Below are 18384 nucleotides of genomic sequence, written 5' to 3' on the forward strand. Positions count from 1 at the left end.
ACAAAACTGAAAAGTAAAGTTGCTATGTTAGAAATTCATACTCCACTTTTTCTCTATCAGCTCTTTTTTTTTAGCTGTAATCAGCATTGTTTCTCTGTGAAATTCAGGCACACTACACATCATCTCACATACAACTTAACCAAAAATGGGACTGGCTAATTAAATCCCCATTGATCAGGATTGTTGCCTGTAACATACCAGAAGAAAGTCGTTACCAAGCTTGGTCCAGTTCACCGGAGTCCCTACACTGATGTTTTAGCTTTTAAGCCATATTAAGTGGTTTTTATTTTCAAAATCAACACAAACCTCCAATGTTATTCTCCTGTTTTGTTGAGAGTCACTGCTGTAATTTGTCTTTTGGGACATTTGATATAATAGAAAGAAAAGGTTTTCAACCTTACTAGAATGCAAAGCACAGGACAAGCTTGGTCTCTTGTGTGTGTTTTTTTACTCCTTCATAGCAACAATTGGGCAAAGATGTCATAACTGCAGTTCATGCATTAAATAAAACCTCAAGGCTATCTTCTTCAAAGAAGATGATATATTCCATGCTTTCTCTGTGTCATGAAAACTCTCTGACATTATGTGAAGTTTGTATATTTTTACACCATCACAGTAGATGAAGGCATACAATAAAATAGAAAATTCCTAAGACCCCTAACAGCAAAGGTGGTAAAATATACAACTGAAAACCAGATGGGAAAGAGCACAGGGCCCAAGAAGCTTGCCAATGTACTGAGTTTCTCAGTCTACTGACAGTTACATTATTTACTCTTGTACCTGTGATACCCTTTCAGCAGCAGCGGTTCCAGCTTAAAGGAAGGAGCAAATTGCAGTGTTGGGCAGTTTAACAAGCACTGAGGATGAGGACAGTCAGAATGCTAGTACAAATAGGACCTCTGGGATGATTTGTTTGTTGATCAGATTTGAAGCACCTCACAAGTGTTTTGACAGCGTGTCATGAAACTAAAAGGGACACCATGTGAGCTTTGACAAAATAAAGTAAGATTAGGCAGGGGTTGAAATTTAGGCTAGCAAGTGAAACCTGAAGTTGAGTACATTCATAGTAGCATAGTCTGAAATTGTCTCACCATGTACAATCAGGAGACAAAGATGCAAAGACAAAGTTTTAAATGCCTGGCATTTAAAGGGATGCAGAGAAGTGAGTCACAATATTGGAAGGTCAGAGTACTTGCTAAGGAATTGGTGCGCATAGAAGAGATGTAAATATCATTTTTGCCGTAGGAAAAACAGTCCTCAGAAAGTTAAAAAAGTCTTCTATAGCCATTGTGATACCTGGCTAAAAAGTTCAGGAGAATTTGCAGGTGTTGGAAAACACACAAATAAAAAAAAATGCAAAAGTACACAGTTCAGGTAAAGGGTGCAATGAGCAGAATTCTGCATTCTTCACTGGAGAATGCTACAAAAAGTGATGATAGTCCAGTAGGAAATAAAAAAATGGTATTCCAGACAGAATCAAACTAGAGACAGGAAAGAGGAAAAAAGAAAGCCATAATATAAGGCCAAGAGTCAAAATGGGAACTAGTACGAGTAGCTTTACTGCCTAATGCTAAACAAGAATGTCAGCATAGTAGCATATTCAATATCTGTGGGATAGAAGAAAATCAGTCAGGCAGCATACTATCAAGAAGTAAAATACATAGGAAAGACACAGCAGACCTTATCAGTGGAGGAATAATGATGTTTGTTAAAGGAAGCTCTGTCAAGCAAGACTTGAAGAAGAGAACAGTATTAACGCTAGCTAGTCAGGAAGAGTTCTTTAGTTCTTCTAAATTTTACAGCAACAATAATTAATTTAAAAACAATATCTGTGCAGGATCAATAAAAGCCAAAATTACAAGATGGTTGTACTCAGTTAAATAAATAACAATAATACTCATTTAAATTAATAATAATAATAATAATAAATGGAAATAAATACAACTGAGGGATATTGTTATAGAAAATCTGAATGGGATAGCTGAGACTGTTAGATCACTGTGGGTGGTGTGGGACATCATTTTGAAGACCCACAAATGCAAATGCACACATCCATTAAAAAGCAAATATGTAACGGCAAACAGCTAATAAAAGCAAGAACACATCTTTCAAAAAAGTGAAGTTGTGTCTCAGGCAGGAGAATAGAAAGAATTATAAAATCTGCTTCATCTGTAAAACCACAATAAAGAAGACAGAAACTGAGTTTGAATAAATCTCTACAAACGAGCTAGTAATAATTGTCTTTTAAGACATCTGGAGGCAAAAGCCTGAGAGCAACTGCATAAAGCCAACCTAAAACTGACACATAGAAGTTCTCAGAAAAGATAAGATCACAAATGTAAAAGTGAATACATTTTTTTCTTTGTTTTAAGCGAAGAATACCTGGGGACTTTTTTTTTATCCTGGAACCCTTCTTTATAGGGGACTCATGAGAAGGTTAAATTAGCTATAGAAGCAGTTGTGGAACAAATGGACACAACAGTAACAAATCATTGGGATTAGCTGTTATATGCCCAAGAACCTGAAGGATGAAATAGGGGAACTATTATGATGTGCAATATTTTGCTTCAAACCACTGTGGCAAAAGAAGGCTTGGAGGTACTCATATAACACTGATTTTTTTCCCAAAGATCTCCAGGGAGTTTAGGGGAGCTAAGGATGGATATGACCGACATGCAGAGCGAAAACAGCAGGAGCAGAAATAATGGACTCAGAGAGAATATCCCATATTGAAAAAAAGAAATCAACACAGCTTTTCTAAAAAACTCTTATTTTCCAATGTTTTCTGAATTCTTTGAAGAGGTTAACATGCAGGTAAGTATGTAAGGATGGATTCAAAACAAAGGAGACGAAGCTGTTTGTTGTGGTATGTATGATTAATCTGTGTACCTCTGATATAAAATGTGGACTCTGAAATTTTACAGAAGTTTCAAAGCAACAGGGTAACTTGCTGTAAGAAAAATACCTTGAGGGTTGTTAAATACAAAGACACTAACAAAACTAAAAATAATTAGAAACTTAGGAAATTTTATGCAGTATTGTTTTTTGGATACCCTCCAGATGCGAGAGAGAGAAGGAAGGACCAGATGGATCCTTCTCTTAACATGGTCATTCTTACATGCCTGTAGAAACACAACACATTTTCAGACTGAGTAAAAGAAGGAAAATATTTACATGAGAGAAAGCTTCACAACTGTGGATATGGTTTTGCACCTATGGAGTATTTATAATACCTATGGTGGGATTACAATTCACAGGCAAGAAAAGAGGTGCAAAGTAAAAAGCTGCCATGATCTTACTGCAGACTCATACAAGTATTCTAATTTACCTTAATAACAACTTTTAGCAGTTAATTATTTTGACATAGTTATCAAGGTTTATGCTTGATTAGTTTCTGCATTTCAAAAGTATGGGATACACAAAACTTCAATAAATTTATGGAGAGAAGTAAGTAACAATCCATCTAGTCATACCCAGACTATGAAACTCTAAATTAGCATTCTTCTGAAAAGCTTCATTTAAACTAATTAATAGGAAACATAATAAATTATCAGTGGATGAGCACTATTTTGAGTCTGCAAGTATTTTCAAGGACAGATATAGTCTTCTGGGCCAAGATGCATTAAAATCTGTTTCTGAATATCATAACAATAATGTTTAGCATAAGCTAGCTCTGTCTTTGGTACACATAAGTTACCTGGAAGTGTTATAACGTTTTGTCATTTGAAGGCATTCACCCAGTTTCCCTTGACAAAATAGTATTTCACAAATCATTTCTATAGTGTAAATTAAATGGACTCTTAGGATCAGGCTGGTCCTGTGGAATGATTATATATTTCCTCTTAAACATTCAACTCATAATTTCAAATTGAGTTTTATATACTTTAAAAACCTTTAAAAACCAAGGAAATTCTATTTTTTTTCATCATACACTGTTCTTTTTCCAGAATCTCAGTTCCTTATCTAACGGATTTTTAAAATTAATACCTTCAGTCATACTTATTTGAAAATTAGTGCTTTGGAATACTACATACTCTTAGGAAATCTGGGCGGGTTGTCGTTGACATCTGTGAGAGTAATGTTTACAGTGGTGGTACCAGCTAGTCCTCCCAGCTGTCCTCCCATGTCCTTGGCTTGGATTAGAACTTGATATTGTTCTTTCACTTCTCTGTCCATATTTGGCAAAGCTGTTCTTATTACACCTACAAGAAGAAATGGGAAAGAAAAGGAACAAGTAAACAAAGGGCTCTTACAATTTAATACTGGATCTCTTGGACCAGGAATAGAATTCTTCTGAAAGGGTTGACAAGAGAGGAGTTCACAAAGAAACACAGGTAAATCACTCAGACTTTTCAAAAGTGTGTTCGTCAGCTATTCAGCCACTCAAAATTACTGTTTTGTCTTTTCAAGAGGAGACGAATGGGGGAAAGAGAATGGTGTATTTTCACTAGGGATATGAATGGTGTGATAGCTTCACCACATCGGAGATGAGGAACTCTTCCTTGTATAGAGTACAAAAAAGGTGGACAGATCTGATGGCATTGCATTTCAGAGCCTGCATCTTCAGTTGTTTCCCACCAATCACTTGCCAACAAATTTAAACTACTGTAGGCTGAGACAACATTCCTCTGTACAAGAGGAGGTCTTTATTAGAAGACTCTTCCTTTGCTTGAGAAATATTTCTTGATATAGCACAAAGATGCAATGAAAATTTGGGACATTTCCTTAAAAAAAGTAATTAAAGTATCCTGGTAAGACATTACCACAATGACTCTTAATCTTCAGTGATTTGGGACAGCTGATATCTAAGTAGTATGCCATAATCTCCCTTCTGATATGTTAAGAATGTATAGGATAAAAAGAAGACTTAGAGAGAAGAGGGAAAGAGAGACACATGCTACTGAATACAAAAATTAGCTGATAAGGTCATATAAAGCTATAAGCTTTCCGGCACTCAAACCATTTTCTTGAAATAAAATGTGTAGGAGAAAATGTATTTCTTTGTCAAAATTTTACAAGTGTGTATAGCATTGAAAAATGCTATATGTTCAGCAATATTTTTCAGAAAATGGCTAGGTTCACTTTGGTGCAGATAACATGCACAACTGAAAGATAAACCAACTGGAAGTATGACTCTTCCTTGTTATTATTGATTTAGAAAGTATTATTTTCTAGTAGTAAACCATTTGAGACTAAAAGCAGTTTTTCTACCCTGGTGTTATAATGGGTCTGAAATGACAAGAAACAAATTTTAAGGATAATTTTTATCTTTATAGCAACTAACCACTTCTCTGTTAATGAATAAGAATAGGAACCATTAGCTTATAGTACTTTTTCAGAGTATAGAAATAACTTTGACCTAAATCTGCTATTTCTGAGACCTATCAAAAATTCCCACTGAACTGAACTGTATAAACAATTTCCTTTCTCTCCACTTGTAACAAGATGATAATGATAACCTATTTAGGAATCACTGTTCTCCTTCCTCAGGATGGCATATACTCTCCTGCTTGCATTTGTTCCAGAACAGAAATATTGAATTATAAAACTGCAAAAATTTATTTGTATTCATGTGAGATTCATGAAAAAAAAAAAATTTATAAATAGGATGAACATTAGTAAGTTTCCTCTTGAATCTCTCTTAATCCATAATTTGGCATTGCGAAGCCTATGTGTTCCACAGTATTTTATAACATCCTTGGTATGCTCATTCTAAAAAGAAAAGAGCTATAAGAATGAAAGACCTCTTGTGTTATATTAGCAATACAGAATAACATAGAATCATAGAATCACAGAATATGTGAGTTGGAAGGGATGCATCAGAATCGAGTCCAACTCCTGATCCTGTGCAGGACAACCCAAGAATCACACCATGTGCTTGAGAGCATTGTACAAATGCTTCTTGAACTCAGACAGGCTTGGTGCTGTGACCACTTCCCTGTGGAGCCTGTTCCAGTTCTCAGCCACCCCCTGGGTGAAAAACATGTTCCTAAAATCTAACCTAAACTTCTCTTGAGTCAGCTTCAAGCCATTTGCTTGGGTCATGTCATTGGTCATGAGAGTGAAGAGATTAGTACCTGCCCCTCCCATTCCCCTCAAGAGGATGTTGAAGACTGCAATGAGGTCTCCCTCAGTGTCCTCTTCTCCAGAATGAACAAACCAAGTGTCCTCAGCTGGTCCTCATAAGGCCTTCCCTCCAGATTTTTCACCATCCTTGTGGCCTTCCTTTGGATGCTTTCTAGTAACTTAATATCTTTTTTTTATATTGTGGTACCCAAAACTACATTCAATATTCAAGGTGAGGCCACATCAGTGCAGAACAGAGTGGGACAGTCACCTCCCTCAACCAGCTGGCGATGCTTTGCCTGATGTCCCCCAGGACACGGTTGACCCTCCTGGCTGCCAGGGCACTGCTGACTCATATTCAACTTGCCATTGACCAGGACTCCCAGCTCCCTTTCTACAGAGCTGATCTCCAGTATCTCATTCCCTAGTCTATACCCACAACCAGAATTGCCCTATCCCAGGTGCAGAATCTGGCACTTTCCCTTGTTAAACTTCATACGGTTGATGATTGCTCAACCCTCTAATTTGTTGACGTCTCTCTGCAGGGCCCTTGTGCCCTTCAAGGGAGTTGACAGCCCCTCCCAAATTTAGTGTTGTCTGCAAACATACTTAGTATTCCTTCGAGTCCTGCATCCAAGTTATTAATGAAGATGTTGAAGAGAACTGGGCTGAGGATGGAGACCTGTGGAACCCCACTAGTGACTGGATGCCAGTCTGATGTTACCCCAGTCACTATAACTTTGTGCCTGATCTGTGAGCCAGTTGCTCACCCATCATGTAACATGGTTATTCAGCTCTGTGTTGGGCATTTTCTTTCAAAAAGCAGTATCCAAAGTTTTGCTAAAGTCCAAAAAGATTACAGAAAAAGATTACAGAAAAAATGGAACACACTGCAGGTTGTGAGGAGAAGATGCAGTTTATCTGGTTGATATATCTGTTCTAGGTACAACTGTGTGGTTTCCTTGGAAATATTTCACATGGTTTTCAGAAAATGAAGAATGGGCTATCACTGTAGTAGAAAAGTTCCAAATCACCCACTATCTATTCCTGTCTGGAAGTGTAAGCCCATTCTATATATTTTTTCCTTAAAAAACCCTGTATCTTCAGCAAAAAAAAAAAAGAATGAGAATAATTTTCATGTCTAGCAATTTAAAGGCAATTCTCCTTTTTCTGCCTACTCCATTTCACAAACCTTAGACAAAACCCAGAGAAATATTATTTTCTCCAAAATCATTGGTTCATATGGACAGAACGAATGTGATTTAGAGTTATCTTACCTTAAAAATAGAAAAGTAAAGTAGATGTAAAAATCCATGGGAAGAAAGGGCTACAAATGTTGGTATGTCAACTTCAGCTTCACAAAGAATATCCAAATTTAAATCAAGGGCTTACTATAATATAGAGGTCTTATGTGCATGTAATGATGTTCTGAGTGTTTGTAAATTCTTTTACCTTAAGATTTTACAGTAAAGACTATTAAACTACAGAACAGAATAAATTTGATTTTTTTGTGTGTTTTCAAATGTCATCAATATCAAATATGCAGAAAAGTATGGTCTCCATTATACTGCTGAAAACTGCAAATATTATGTATGAAACCTGGGCCAGAAGATGTGCTTTGCAAAGTTATTGATCCATAATTCAACGGGAGATCATTCGCTTACACGGAAGAGAAAATCCAGGTTTCATGAAAAACCTCCAGAATAATTATTAACAACAATACTCTTGCTGACATTAATTTGGATTTCAATAGTATGACTGAGGTCAGAAGATGGACTGGAATACTGAATCTAAAAAACCTAGAGACATTTAGCCATAAGTAACAATATTGACCTCATAAAAACGTCAGAAAATTGGGCGGAAAGGACAGTTTAATGGTGGAAATGGGCATTTTCGTAACAGAACAGAATTTGCAGAGGAAAGATATGAGAGGTTATCTGTTTTAAGACAAGTGCTTTGTGTTAAAAAAGCCCTCGCATTAAAATCAGAAGAGCAATTTTATAGCATTAAAAAGTACTCCCCACATATCAGATTGGAGGCCTTAGACTGTGCCAGTCTAATGGTTGCTCTTCAGAAGATATTTTCATGTGTTTAACCTCCCTGAAATAGCAATAAAAGCTTACTTTTCCACTTTCACGTGGTTTGCTTATATCCAACAAGAAGACGGAAAAAGATTAGGTTAGTAAAGAAAGGGAGTAAAGGGGCAGCTGTGTCATTTAGACCCATAGAGGTTAAAAACTATTTAAGTGTACTAGTTTTATATCAGAATAAATGTTTATCATCTATTAGGAATGATTTGAGAAAGGAGCAGGAGTAAAGTCCTGTGCTTGACAAACAAAACCCTTGTTTCACATATAAAATTAGGGTCAGTGGTCTCACCATCACTCTTTGTAATGAGATCTTGAGGTAGTAATAGAAATTTCCACAAACGTATCAGCTTTTGAGTGGTAGAAGCTAAAAAGAAAACAATGTTTGGAACTGTTTGGACAGGAATAAAGAACAGAAGTGTTGTGATTAAACCACTGTATGCATTCATATCAGCTGCCTTCTTGAATACTGTATATACCTTCTCATCCTGAGGAGAAGGATGATCAGTGTTATGGACTGGCTTCTGTTTAATTATGTCTTCAATGAAGGGGCAATTGGGGAACAACGTGGGTATATAAGGTCATGGGGAATAGGAATAAATAAGAATTACTGTTCACTGTGTTGTGCAATATGTGAGATATGAAACAAGTTAAGAGGTGTCCCTATTTCCAGAAAGCAAGAGGAGCTGGTTCTTGACCAAAATAAACCTTTGCCATGGAATTTCTAGTAATTTGGTGTGCAGATACCATGCTTCTATAATCTTCAACTCTACTGGGAAGTGGAAAAGTTATAAAGGAGAAATCCTTTCAGAGTTTTAGTTGCTTCAACACTGCTAGTCACCCAGGAACTTTGTAGGAACAAGTTTTTGAAGACTAGAAGAGTATGCTGAGGGTGCATCACTAAACACTTATTCTTCATCCTTCACTAGAGCTAAGTAGGACACCACTTTTGGAAGTGTTATACAGGGCAGCATGGATCTCTGGCCTGACTTAGTATGAAATTTTAGGTTCTTTAAATAACTACCAAGGGTATGTCTCAAAATTGTCACTAGAATGCAAGAGATGACAAAATAAGCCAACAACAACCCAAAAAATACTTATCCATCTACTGGCAGTTCTGAGTTTGTCATTTTGTACCCAAATGGCTTTCAACCAGATCTATTGATACTGTCTACATGAATCAAAAAACAAAGCTTAAATCTTTCATGGTTGCTGACAAACTATTTACCTGTCTTGGGATCAATGGAGAAATATGGTTGCCCCTGAAGAATACTGTAAACCACTCTAGCACTGTTTCCATAAGTGGGATCATCAGCATCTGTTGCCTTTACTTGAAGCACATATGCTCCTGCAAAGAAACACAGGTAATCACATTTTTAGCATAGAGCAGTGATCAGGAAAATTTCAGACATATTAGTCTTGCTGCTCATGGATCCTGTTGCAATTGCTGTTCCACTTCCACTAAAAACAAGGCGAGAATAAAACAGTTAATTCTTCATCTCCATGCTAGGAACCATCTAGGTAATAACTGAGACATAATGGGGAAGAAAAGTAAATAAGTGCACCATCAGAAGATACTCCTAAACAGTTTATGATGCAAGCATTATTTGCAAAAAACTTTTTACAAAACATATACAGGATGGAGGCTTGGGGAAGCTCAATACTGAATTTTGAAGAAGGAGCATATCCCACCACTTTGTGAAAAAGTAGACAACTGTGGAAGTAAAATGAAAGTTGCCTTTAAAACAAGCATTTGATCAAGCAGCTCCTGAATTTCCAGTGAAATTAAATAAACCAAACTCTAAACACCGTAAAAAGCTACTGCAGTCTCCTAAGGGTGCAATTCATATTCCCACTGAAGAATGAAATTAGGTGTTTAGTTCAGCCAGTTGTCCTCAAAATCTAGACTTGAGTCTCTTTGCCTTTCCAGTACAGCTCAGTAGGAAACAGAAGTACTGTGGAAGGAGGACACTGACACTCTATTTTCAGCCATGGTTATAGACCAGACCTAGTGCAGTTTCCTTTGCATTTCAATTTAAAAGGGACCCACAGAGCAAAAAAATGCACCTGAAGATAGAAAACTCACTGTAAATGGCAATAGTCTGCAGAAACATCTTGTCCATCGTGGTTGCTAAGCAATTTACTTGCATTTACCCACTGCCCCATAATTAAAATAGTGTTCAAATTATAGTCTTCAGCAAAACCAACAGTCACATAGTTGGGCTTTCCCATAAGCATTGAAGAATTGTTTCCTAAGATCTTCTGTGCCACTGAATGTTGGAGCAAATGAGGGTTGACTACATAAGAAATGGCACAGGGGTGAGGGTAATCCCCACCATTTTTGTTTTAAGAAACATCGTGCATTTGGAAGTCATTTGACATTTTTCGAGAACACTCATGGAATACCGCAAACACTTCAAGGTACTTTTCTTCAGTGAAAACTGGTAAGTTTCAAAGAATGTTCATGATCTGAAATTAACTTTGTTGGACTTGTCAAAGTTTATTTCTGGGAGAGCCTCACTGAGAGATGTTCCATGTGAAAGGTCCTATGACTTAGGCAGGAAAGTAACTGATAGCAAAGGTAACTATTTGGGGAATATTTTTTTCAGTGCCTGCCCCCCTAGTCTTATCATATGAGGACTGACATCAGTGCTAAAAGGTTTGGAATTAACATTGTAAAAATATTTGCTGCGTGATGGCAGGTCATATAAGACATCTCCTGTTACAGTTTATTGAACAATAGAGAATTAAAAGGTATTCCAAGAGATATTCTTTCTTTCTTCTGAAGAAAACACAAAAAATATAAGTGTTATTTGACTAACAATCACTTTTTAGAGTTAGTGGGCTGATCATGTTTTTAAGCTGAGGGCAAATTTCATTAAAATTGACTTCTAAAAGAAAGGAAATATTAGCAAATAATAAGTGAATGAATGAATGAAATAAACCACTGAGATGAATTCAGTTATCTAAAACCCTGAGGTTACTCTTGATTTGCTGAATGAAAGGTGGAGAATGATATGTGTTGGAGAAGACCAAAGTCCAGTCTAACAGTTGTGGAAGTAGTGCCTGCCTGAACACTTGTGTTTTTATATAACACATAACCATAATTGAATATACATTAAATAGGTTAGGCAAGACCAGCCAGAGGAATACATTTTCTTACTGGAATGACAGACAGAAGACATCTAATAACAATAGAGCATTTGATGGTCTTCATCTGTTCCTGTCCATAAGGAATATTTTTATAATAGGATCTCACACTTTCAGTCCTGTCTGCTGCTCCAGATTAAGATCGAGAAGGAAAAGACAGCTTTCAGATTTTCCCCACTTCCCTTGAAAAAACTGTATATCACTGCATGTGCCACATCCAGACTCTTATTGTTGTGGAAGAAAAGGCAAGATCTGGATCAAGTGCATTGACAAAACATTCCACGTCCACTTACTGTGCAGCACAACACTGCTTCCCAGTATACACACAATTGTCTTCCTTCATTGCTACAGTATTTCACTGCCTTTTAAACCTAAAGAGTTCAATATACTTTTCCCACTGAAAAGCTCCTTTTTAACACAGCTGTTGCCTTTTTTCCTCTTTACCAAATTGTTCAGTCTTCCACTGTGTTCTGATCTTAGGCTGGTAAGTTTTTCTTCTCTCTTGAGCAAAGCACCAGATTCCCAGATGTTCAGGTTTGAACTGGAAATACATGAGTGAGTGCCCTCTGAAAAGTATGCTGCTACTGCACTGGTTTAGGACAATAGCCTGCATTTTTGCCAAAGAAAAGTGGTGCTGTCACACATTCCCATTTTTCTCCTTGAGCCAGGACTTGTGCTTCTGATGCCACACTGGTTGCTACTTAAGGGACCTGATTTTACTTTGTCTTCTGAGTACTGATTGATAAAATTTTAACTTAGAATTCTACCATATAGGCATCCACATTCACGCCATGCCCCTGCTGTTTGCTTCTCAGTGTGTCCATGTACCAATTATGCACAAGTAGGCATTTGAAACACCACAGGTGAATCCATATCTATGTCTGACTTCTCACACAAAAATGTGATGCTGCAATGTGAAGGAAGCAGACAGTGGCCATCAAACAGCCTAAAAATTCTGCTGATGATCCCTGCACACACTGATCATTAGTTGCCTAAAAATACAAGTTTAGATATTCCTAGGTATGTGCTCCAGGTAATTCAAACTTACTACTCAAAAAGAAGAAATGTTGATTTACAAGCTAAGTTTTATTAAGGCAGACATATGAAGTCATATTTTAGCCTGATAAATAGCAGGCAATGAATATGAAAAATAATCCATTTCATGTTGACAGCATTTTCAACTGTATTAAGTCTTCTGTCAGATATTTTACAACTAACAAATAACAGGTAAAGCTTATATTTTTATGAGAGGCCAGACATGTTTGTTTGTTTGGTTTGGTTTGTTTTTTTTTTTAATATGCCTCCAGTCATTTACTTACTTAAATGCATAATTATTGTTCTAACTAGGTATTCTGAAATTGGTTTCTTATCCATTCAGTATTATCAAGCATTGCTCTTTGCATCTAACAGGCTTTCTATTTTATTGCAAAGCATGGAACCAATATATTTTTTAAAGTAGATTCTCAAAAGTAATTATTTTTTTCCAGGCAATAATACACTACAATAAATCATTAATGCACAAAGGTAGTGATGGAGGATCACATTAACTATAATTCATGATATTTTAATTAAAATATGCAGTTACTATATGAAGGAAAAAATGAACAAAAAAAGATACAATATTTCTTGTTGTTTGGAAACACCTTATACAACAGTCAACATTTAAAAATACTTATATTCTTAACTTTTGATGTGCAATTAACACGTATTTTATTTTAGGCATTATAAAATGCAGAAAAATGAATTATGGGTTTAAGCAGTTATGTTTCAGAAAGAAAAGAAAAATAATGTTAAACTGTTCACACAGCAGAAGAAATGTCATGAAATTTAAAGACTGTATTTCAAAAAAAAAAATAGAGATGATATTGAGGACTACTGTAGCTTGTTCTAATCACAGCAAGCATACTCACCTGAATTTTACTGTGGCTAAGACTAAAGGAGATTCAGAAATAACTGCAAACCGAACGGGTCTCAACCTATAAATCATTGGCCAAACTGACTGAAATAGCACTAAAAGAGATACTTTATATCAGAATAACTGAAGGGAACTCTGAGTTTATACCATAATAGAAATATTTATGAAATACAGATTTGAGATCTAGAACTGTTACCATTTTTTTCCAACTGTCTGTCATTGGTAAAAATGATACTTTGCCAAAATCAAAAGAATCTTTAAAAGAAGAGCAATATTGATGAAATCTCTTTGCATTCGAGAAGCATTAGAGAGAAATGTCAGAATTTTCAAATTTTCTAATACTCCCAGTTTGAGATTTTCATATTGCTTATGAATGACTACTCAAAATTTGTTAAAAAAAATTGCTCCAATGTTCAGACCCCCCCAAATTTCAAAACAGAGTATTTAAATTAACAATTTTCTTCCCCTAAATATTTTTCTTATAAAATACTAAAACAGTACTTTTGTACTGTTTTGACCTGGAAATTTTGCCATCACCAAAGGGTAAGTGGGATATCTTGCTGCATGTGGAGCTATTGTTGTCTTTCAAGGTAATCAAGCAGGAAATCTGAGTTTCTTATGTTTAGTTTGTTGACCTGAATAGCGTGACCAAGACTACACAAAACTCAGCCAGGTCTAGATAAAACGTCTATTACATTGTAAGGGAAAATTAGACGATTCAAGGCTATGAGAATAATACAACAGACTTATTTAGACTTGATTCCTGAAAAAAAACCAATACATAGTCAATAAAATTGCAAGGACAATCTAAAAACGAGATGGAATATGTCACATCTTTCTCACTAAGATCGGCTTTCGCCAGGCCTGCAAATCCCATTAAGTTTGTTACAAATACCATAATTCTGTTACGTAGTAGCAATGCATTTTTTTCCAGAGAAAGTCAGGACGAGCTGCTTTGAGGCTTGGAGGAGGCAAGAGAAGGCTGGATGGCAACATTAAATTTTGAGGGTAATTGAAAAAGGAAGGCATTCTGAAATGAGAGCAGGACTTCAGCATGTTGCAAGTGTTCCACAAGCTCTGACTGGATCCTCTCTCCACTCCACGGAGACCAAAAGTTCAATCAGAGTATGTGACTCAGGCCCTTGTCCAGCCAAATTTTTAATATCTTCAGTAAAAGAAATCCCACAACTTCTTTGGATGCTCCTGTCTTTGGGATCCTGTGAAGGAGATTCCTGAACAAGTTCAAGTCTTCCCTTTTGAAATCCAAGGCTGTAATTTTGCCATTTGTTTTGTTCATCTTTTTCCTGTCTTTTGTTAGTAGGAAATGAGTATATGACCTTGTATGTGAATTTTCATAGAATTACTTTTTGTAATGGACTACAAAGGTAGTTGCAGCTACTTCATGGTGAGCAAAGACATGATTTTCCTGCAGAGTTAGAAGAGCTGTCATCATCTTGCTGTACAACCTTTCCCCTCCCACATGTATGATTTAGTGGTTTTTGTCACTCTGCTATGAGATGTTAGTACCTAGTACTTTTGAAAGAAATCAGATGATTGTGGAAATATTTTTATATGGCCAGGAGGAAGAAAGAACACAGCTGCAGGCACAGAAACTAACTACTTTGCACAATATTATTCCTAAACAGTCCCAAAAATAGCACCTTATCAACCCAAACAGCATCCATCTTCTTTCCAGAATTCAAGTAAAAACCTAATCAACACATACGATACTTGTGGTTTCTTTTCTTTCTTTTTTTTTTTTTTTTTTTTTTTAGGTTAAAAAAAAAGAGGAAGAGTGAATTTATGACTCACTGCAGCACTACATTGCAATTCAGATCAGGAGATCCTCTGTCTCAATAAATATTTCCCTGACCTGCCACTAGCAGTTTTAGCAAAGCTACAGTACCAGGAGGACATACACATCCATAAAGAGAGTTGCTGACATTGCCCTTTTGGGGCTTATCTTTTATAGAAAAAATTACCGATAATAAGTTTTGAAGATATACTCCTGAAGCTGACTCCCACAAAAGTAATGTGAGAAAGGCATATTTTACTTAGAAAAGTCAGTTTCCAGTTTATGTATTCATGGCTGTGCAGCCTTGATAATAACACGAGCTTGCTGGCTCCATCAATATCTTGAATACTAGACACAATCAGGCAAGAACGCTTTTCTCCTGTTTTGCATTCCAGACATCACCCTGAACACATATATATATTTCTCTCAGCTGTCAGAAGCAGCCATGTCCACAGAAGCAATACTGCCATTCCCTGTTGTAATTGATGAAGAATGGCAGTCTTTCGCTAATAGTTTTGCTGTGCTGGTAGCTAAAAGCAGCTGTTATAAGTCTCAGCATTTAGTGCATAATCAAGCATATTTCTAGTATCTCTGGAATAACATTTGATTTACATTGGCAACAATCCAGGGAGTATGAAAGCTGGCTTTCTTTTTTCTCCTGGTCATCCCTGTCTCCCATCTCCCTCATGGATGATGAGGGTAAAGAGGGCAAACCTACTGCTGTGGGGGTTTTAGCTAATTATTTAGCCTAGAAATCAGCAAGACAATTATTTTTTTTTTATCCTCATCTGTTGGGGTCAGCCAGAGTTAAGCCATTAAGGGGCATACAATCTAGCTAAGCTAATAATGAATCTGTTATTCATTTAATATTTATTTAATTTTTTATTAATTTAAGCTATTCATTTATTTATAAAGACATTCAGCTGCTTACACAGTCTCAAGGCTGTGATAATGTTTGCAGAGGTTACACTTCTGAAGAAAACGAGGAGCTTGAAATAGCAGCTAATAGTCTATACCCAATATGCACATAAAGGAGTGACCTGGTAAAGTAACTGCTGGAAATAATGCATAAGGGGAACAGCACAGGAACCAATTAGTAAACACTAAGCTTAATATCTATCCATTTGAGAAATACACCTCTTGAGAGGGATTTTTCCTTTCCATTTTCAAGTCTGTGGATTGTTTTCCTCTTACTAATACGACAGAAGTTCCTCTCACATATATGAAATGTAACAAATAGAAAAATTTAGCTTTGACTTCTGCTTTTATTATCTTGACAACCTGACAGGTTTTAAGGCCATGACTCAACAGAGACCACTTTGCCAGTATGACTTCATAACTAGGATACCAGCTGTGCTGGATAAAACCTCTGCTGTAGATGTTTCTATGCTAATAAAAGCACGTTTTTGCTACCTTAGTTTATATTTTGCAGGGAGGTGGTCTAAATGTATTAGAAGACATAGATCCTTCTAGTGCCAGATGAAGTATTAGGAAAAGAAGAATTTTTAAGCAATCCAGGAAATGACATTCACTTTTCTCATGGAAGAGCTTCTAGAGATTCTTAAGGACTCGAAATTGTGACACTCCTCCTGATAAGCCCCACTCCTCCTCCCTCTTCCTCCCAAAAATAAAAGAAAGCACGCCAAAAATGATAGACATCACATAAAGAACTCAGGAGAAAGCATGTCACAGTGTACTTCCATTATCATGCTGTTTGAAGTTTTCATGAGCTGGAGTTTCATACATCAATTCTTCAAATGTCAGATAATTTATGCAGAAGGTAGCAATAAGAAAACTTGAGCTTTACACAGGATACAAGGAAAAAAATAGTGCAAAATAAATGTCATTCATACTGAATGTCAGGTAAAGCGGCCTATTTTTGAATCCCAGTGATGTTCTGATGTTATATGGAAGCTGGTATATTTCACTGTTTTTTATTGGACCTGAAAAGAAATAATTTAATTCTATGTTCACCTGGGTATCTTTAGCTGAGCAAATTTATTTCTACACCAGAATTTGGTGAAAAAAATCTTTGTAGTTTTGAATGAAAGAAAGAATTTTATCAGGACTTTTTTTTCCAATTATATATCATAAACTTAGGATCCAATTTTGATAACCAAATTTCATACTTCTCTGGTAAGATTTCAAGGAAAGAGATTTGGAGAGATTGATGACTGAGCACTTTTAAAGTTTGCTTTGCCTGCATCACGTCTCTTCCTACCTACTTAAAGTGTGGCTAAATCTCCCAAGAAGGATGCAGAGCAGCTTTCATGAACATTTTTTTCCTGTGCTTTTTTTCATATTTACCTCTTTTCTCCTAATCAGCATCTACAAATATCCTGAAGGTAAACTTAAATTAGAAAGAGGCATGATAATGTGCAAAAAGAACCTCAGAACACATCAGTGACTTCTACAGAGTCTAGTATGCAATGAAATTCTCTATGAAAGATGCTGACTTTAATTATTCAATCAGAATATTGCTTTGAAAACTTTCCTGCTACTTGAAGATCAAAGCACTGAAGAATCCATAGAATTTTACTCTATACATTTGGATTAAAATTTAAAATGTAATCTGATTCATTCAGTGACTTAATTCATAATGTCAATACTATTCTATATAGCTGTCTACATCAACATCCAACTACACTAACCTTCTGTGATGATAGGAGACAGTAACTCCACATACCCATAGTAGGGGTATGACTATAGGGACTTCAGAATTTGGAATAATATGGATGTCCTTAGACTTGGCAAAAGGTTCCCCTTTTGCAAACTCATCTGCCAAAGTAAGAAACATGGCAAAAGAGATATTTTACTTAAAGTAACATCAGGCACAGCCCCCATCACAAAGGGTATTTCAGAAAAAAAAGGAAGAAATACAGCATCTGAAAACAATCAGGATAACATGCCCCTATGTAAGTCCTAGTCTGATTCCTACTAGTGACTGATTTAAACCCTGAAACATATCTTTTCCAAATATCTCTTACCTTTCACCACAATTACTGGCAAATTATTCCTAAAATAAAGGAATTAATTTTTCTTTCTACAGGAGCAGTGCGAGAAGTAATGAACTGAAGTGAGACAGAGATTTTTGATGGATGAATAGCAACAGCTTTCACAGGGCTGACTGTGGTGACTCCTCTTCAGCTGGGCTTTCTGTTCCCTCTCAGAAGCCCCATCCATGTTGTAGGAATGACTCACCGACTTATAAAGGTAATAATTCACAACAATTTAGTGGACTTTGTTCCCACTCTCAAGCTTCTGCTGCAAGGATGATTCAGCTGCATGTGCAAACAGCTGTCAACAGAAAACCATGCAGGCATTCAGCTTAAAAGTGGACAGACTTCAAACAAAGCCCTCATGTTAATGGT

The 18384-nt window shown here is 36.3% G+C and overlaps 1 protein-coding gene across 9 annotated transcripts in view; it reads right to left on the reverse strand.

The window, feature by feature from the left end:
• Positions 1 to 18384, reverse strand: part of CDH12 (cadherin 12) — a 576725-nt gene that overhangs the window by 75238 nt on the left and 483103 nt on the right. For all 9 annotated transcript variants that reach the window (XM_064662120.1, XM_064662078.1, XM_064662095.1 and 6 more), the window contains 2 exons: positions 9382 to 9501; positions 4035 to 4202 (listed from right to left, as the gene is read on the reverse strand). In XM_064662120.1, coding sequence (XP_064518190.1) covers positions 4035 to 4202; positions 9382 to 9501 — 288 coding nt within the window. The remainder of the gene's footprint in view (positions 1 to 4034; positions 4203 to 9381; positions 9502 to 18384) is intronic.

Source organism: Pseudopipra pipra, chromosome 1 (assembly GCF_036250125.1).
Source record: "Pseudopipra pipra isolate bDixPip1 chromosome 1, bDixPip1.hap1, whole genome shotgun sequence".
Lineage (NCBI taxonomy): Eukaryota > Metazoa > Chordata > Aves > Passeriformes > Pipridae > Pseudopipra > Pseudopipra pipra.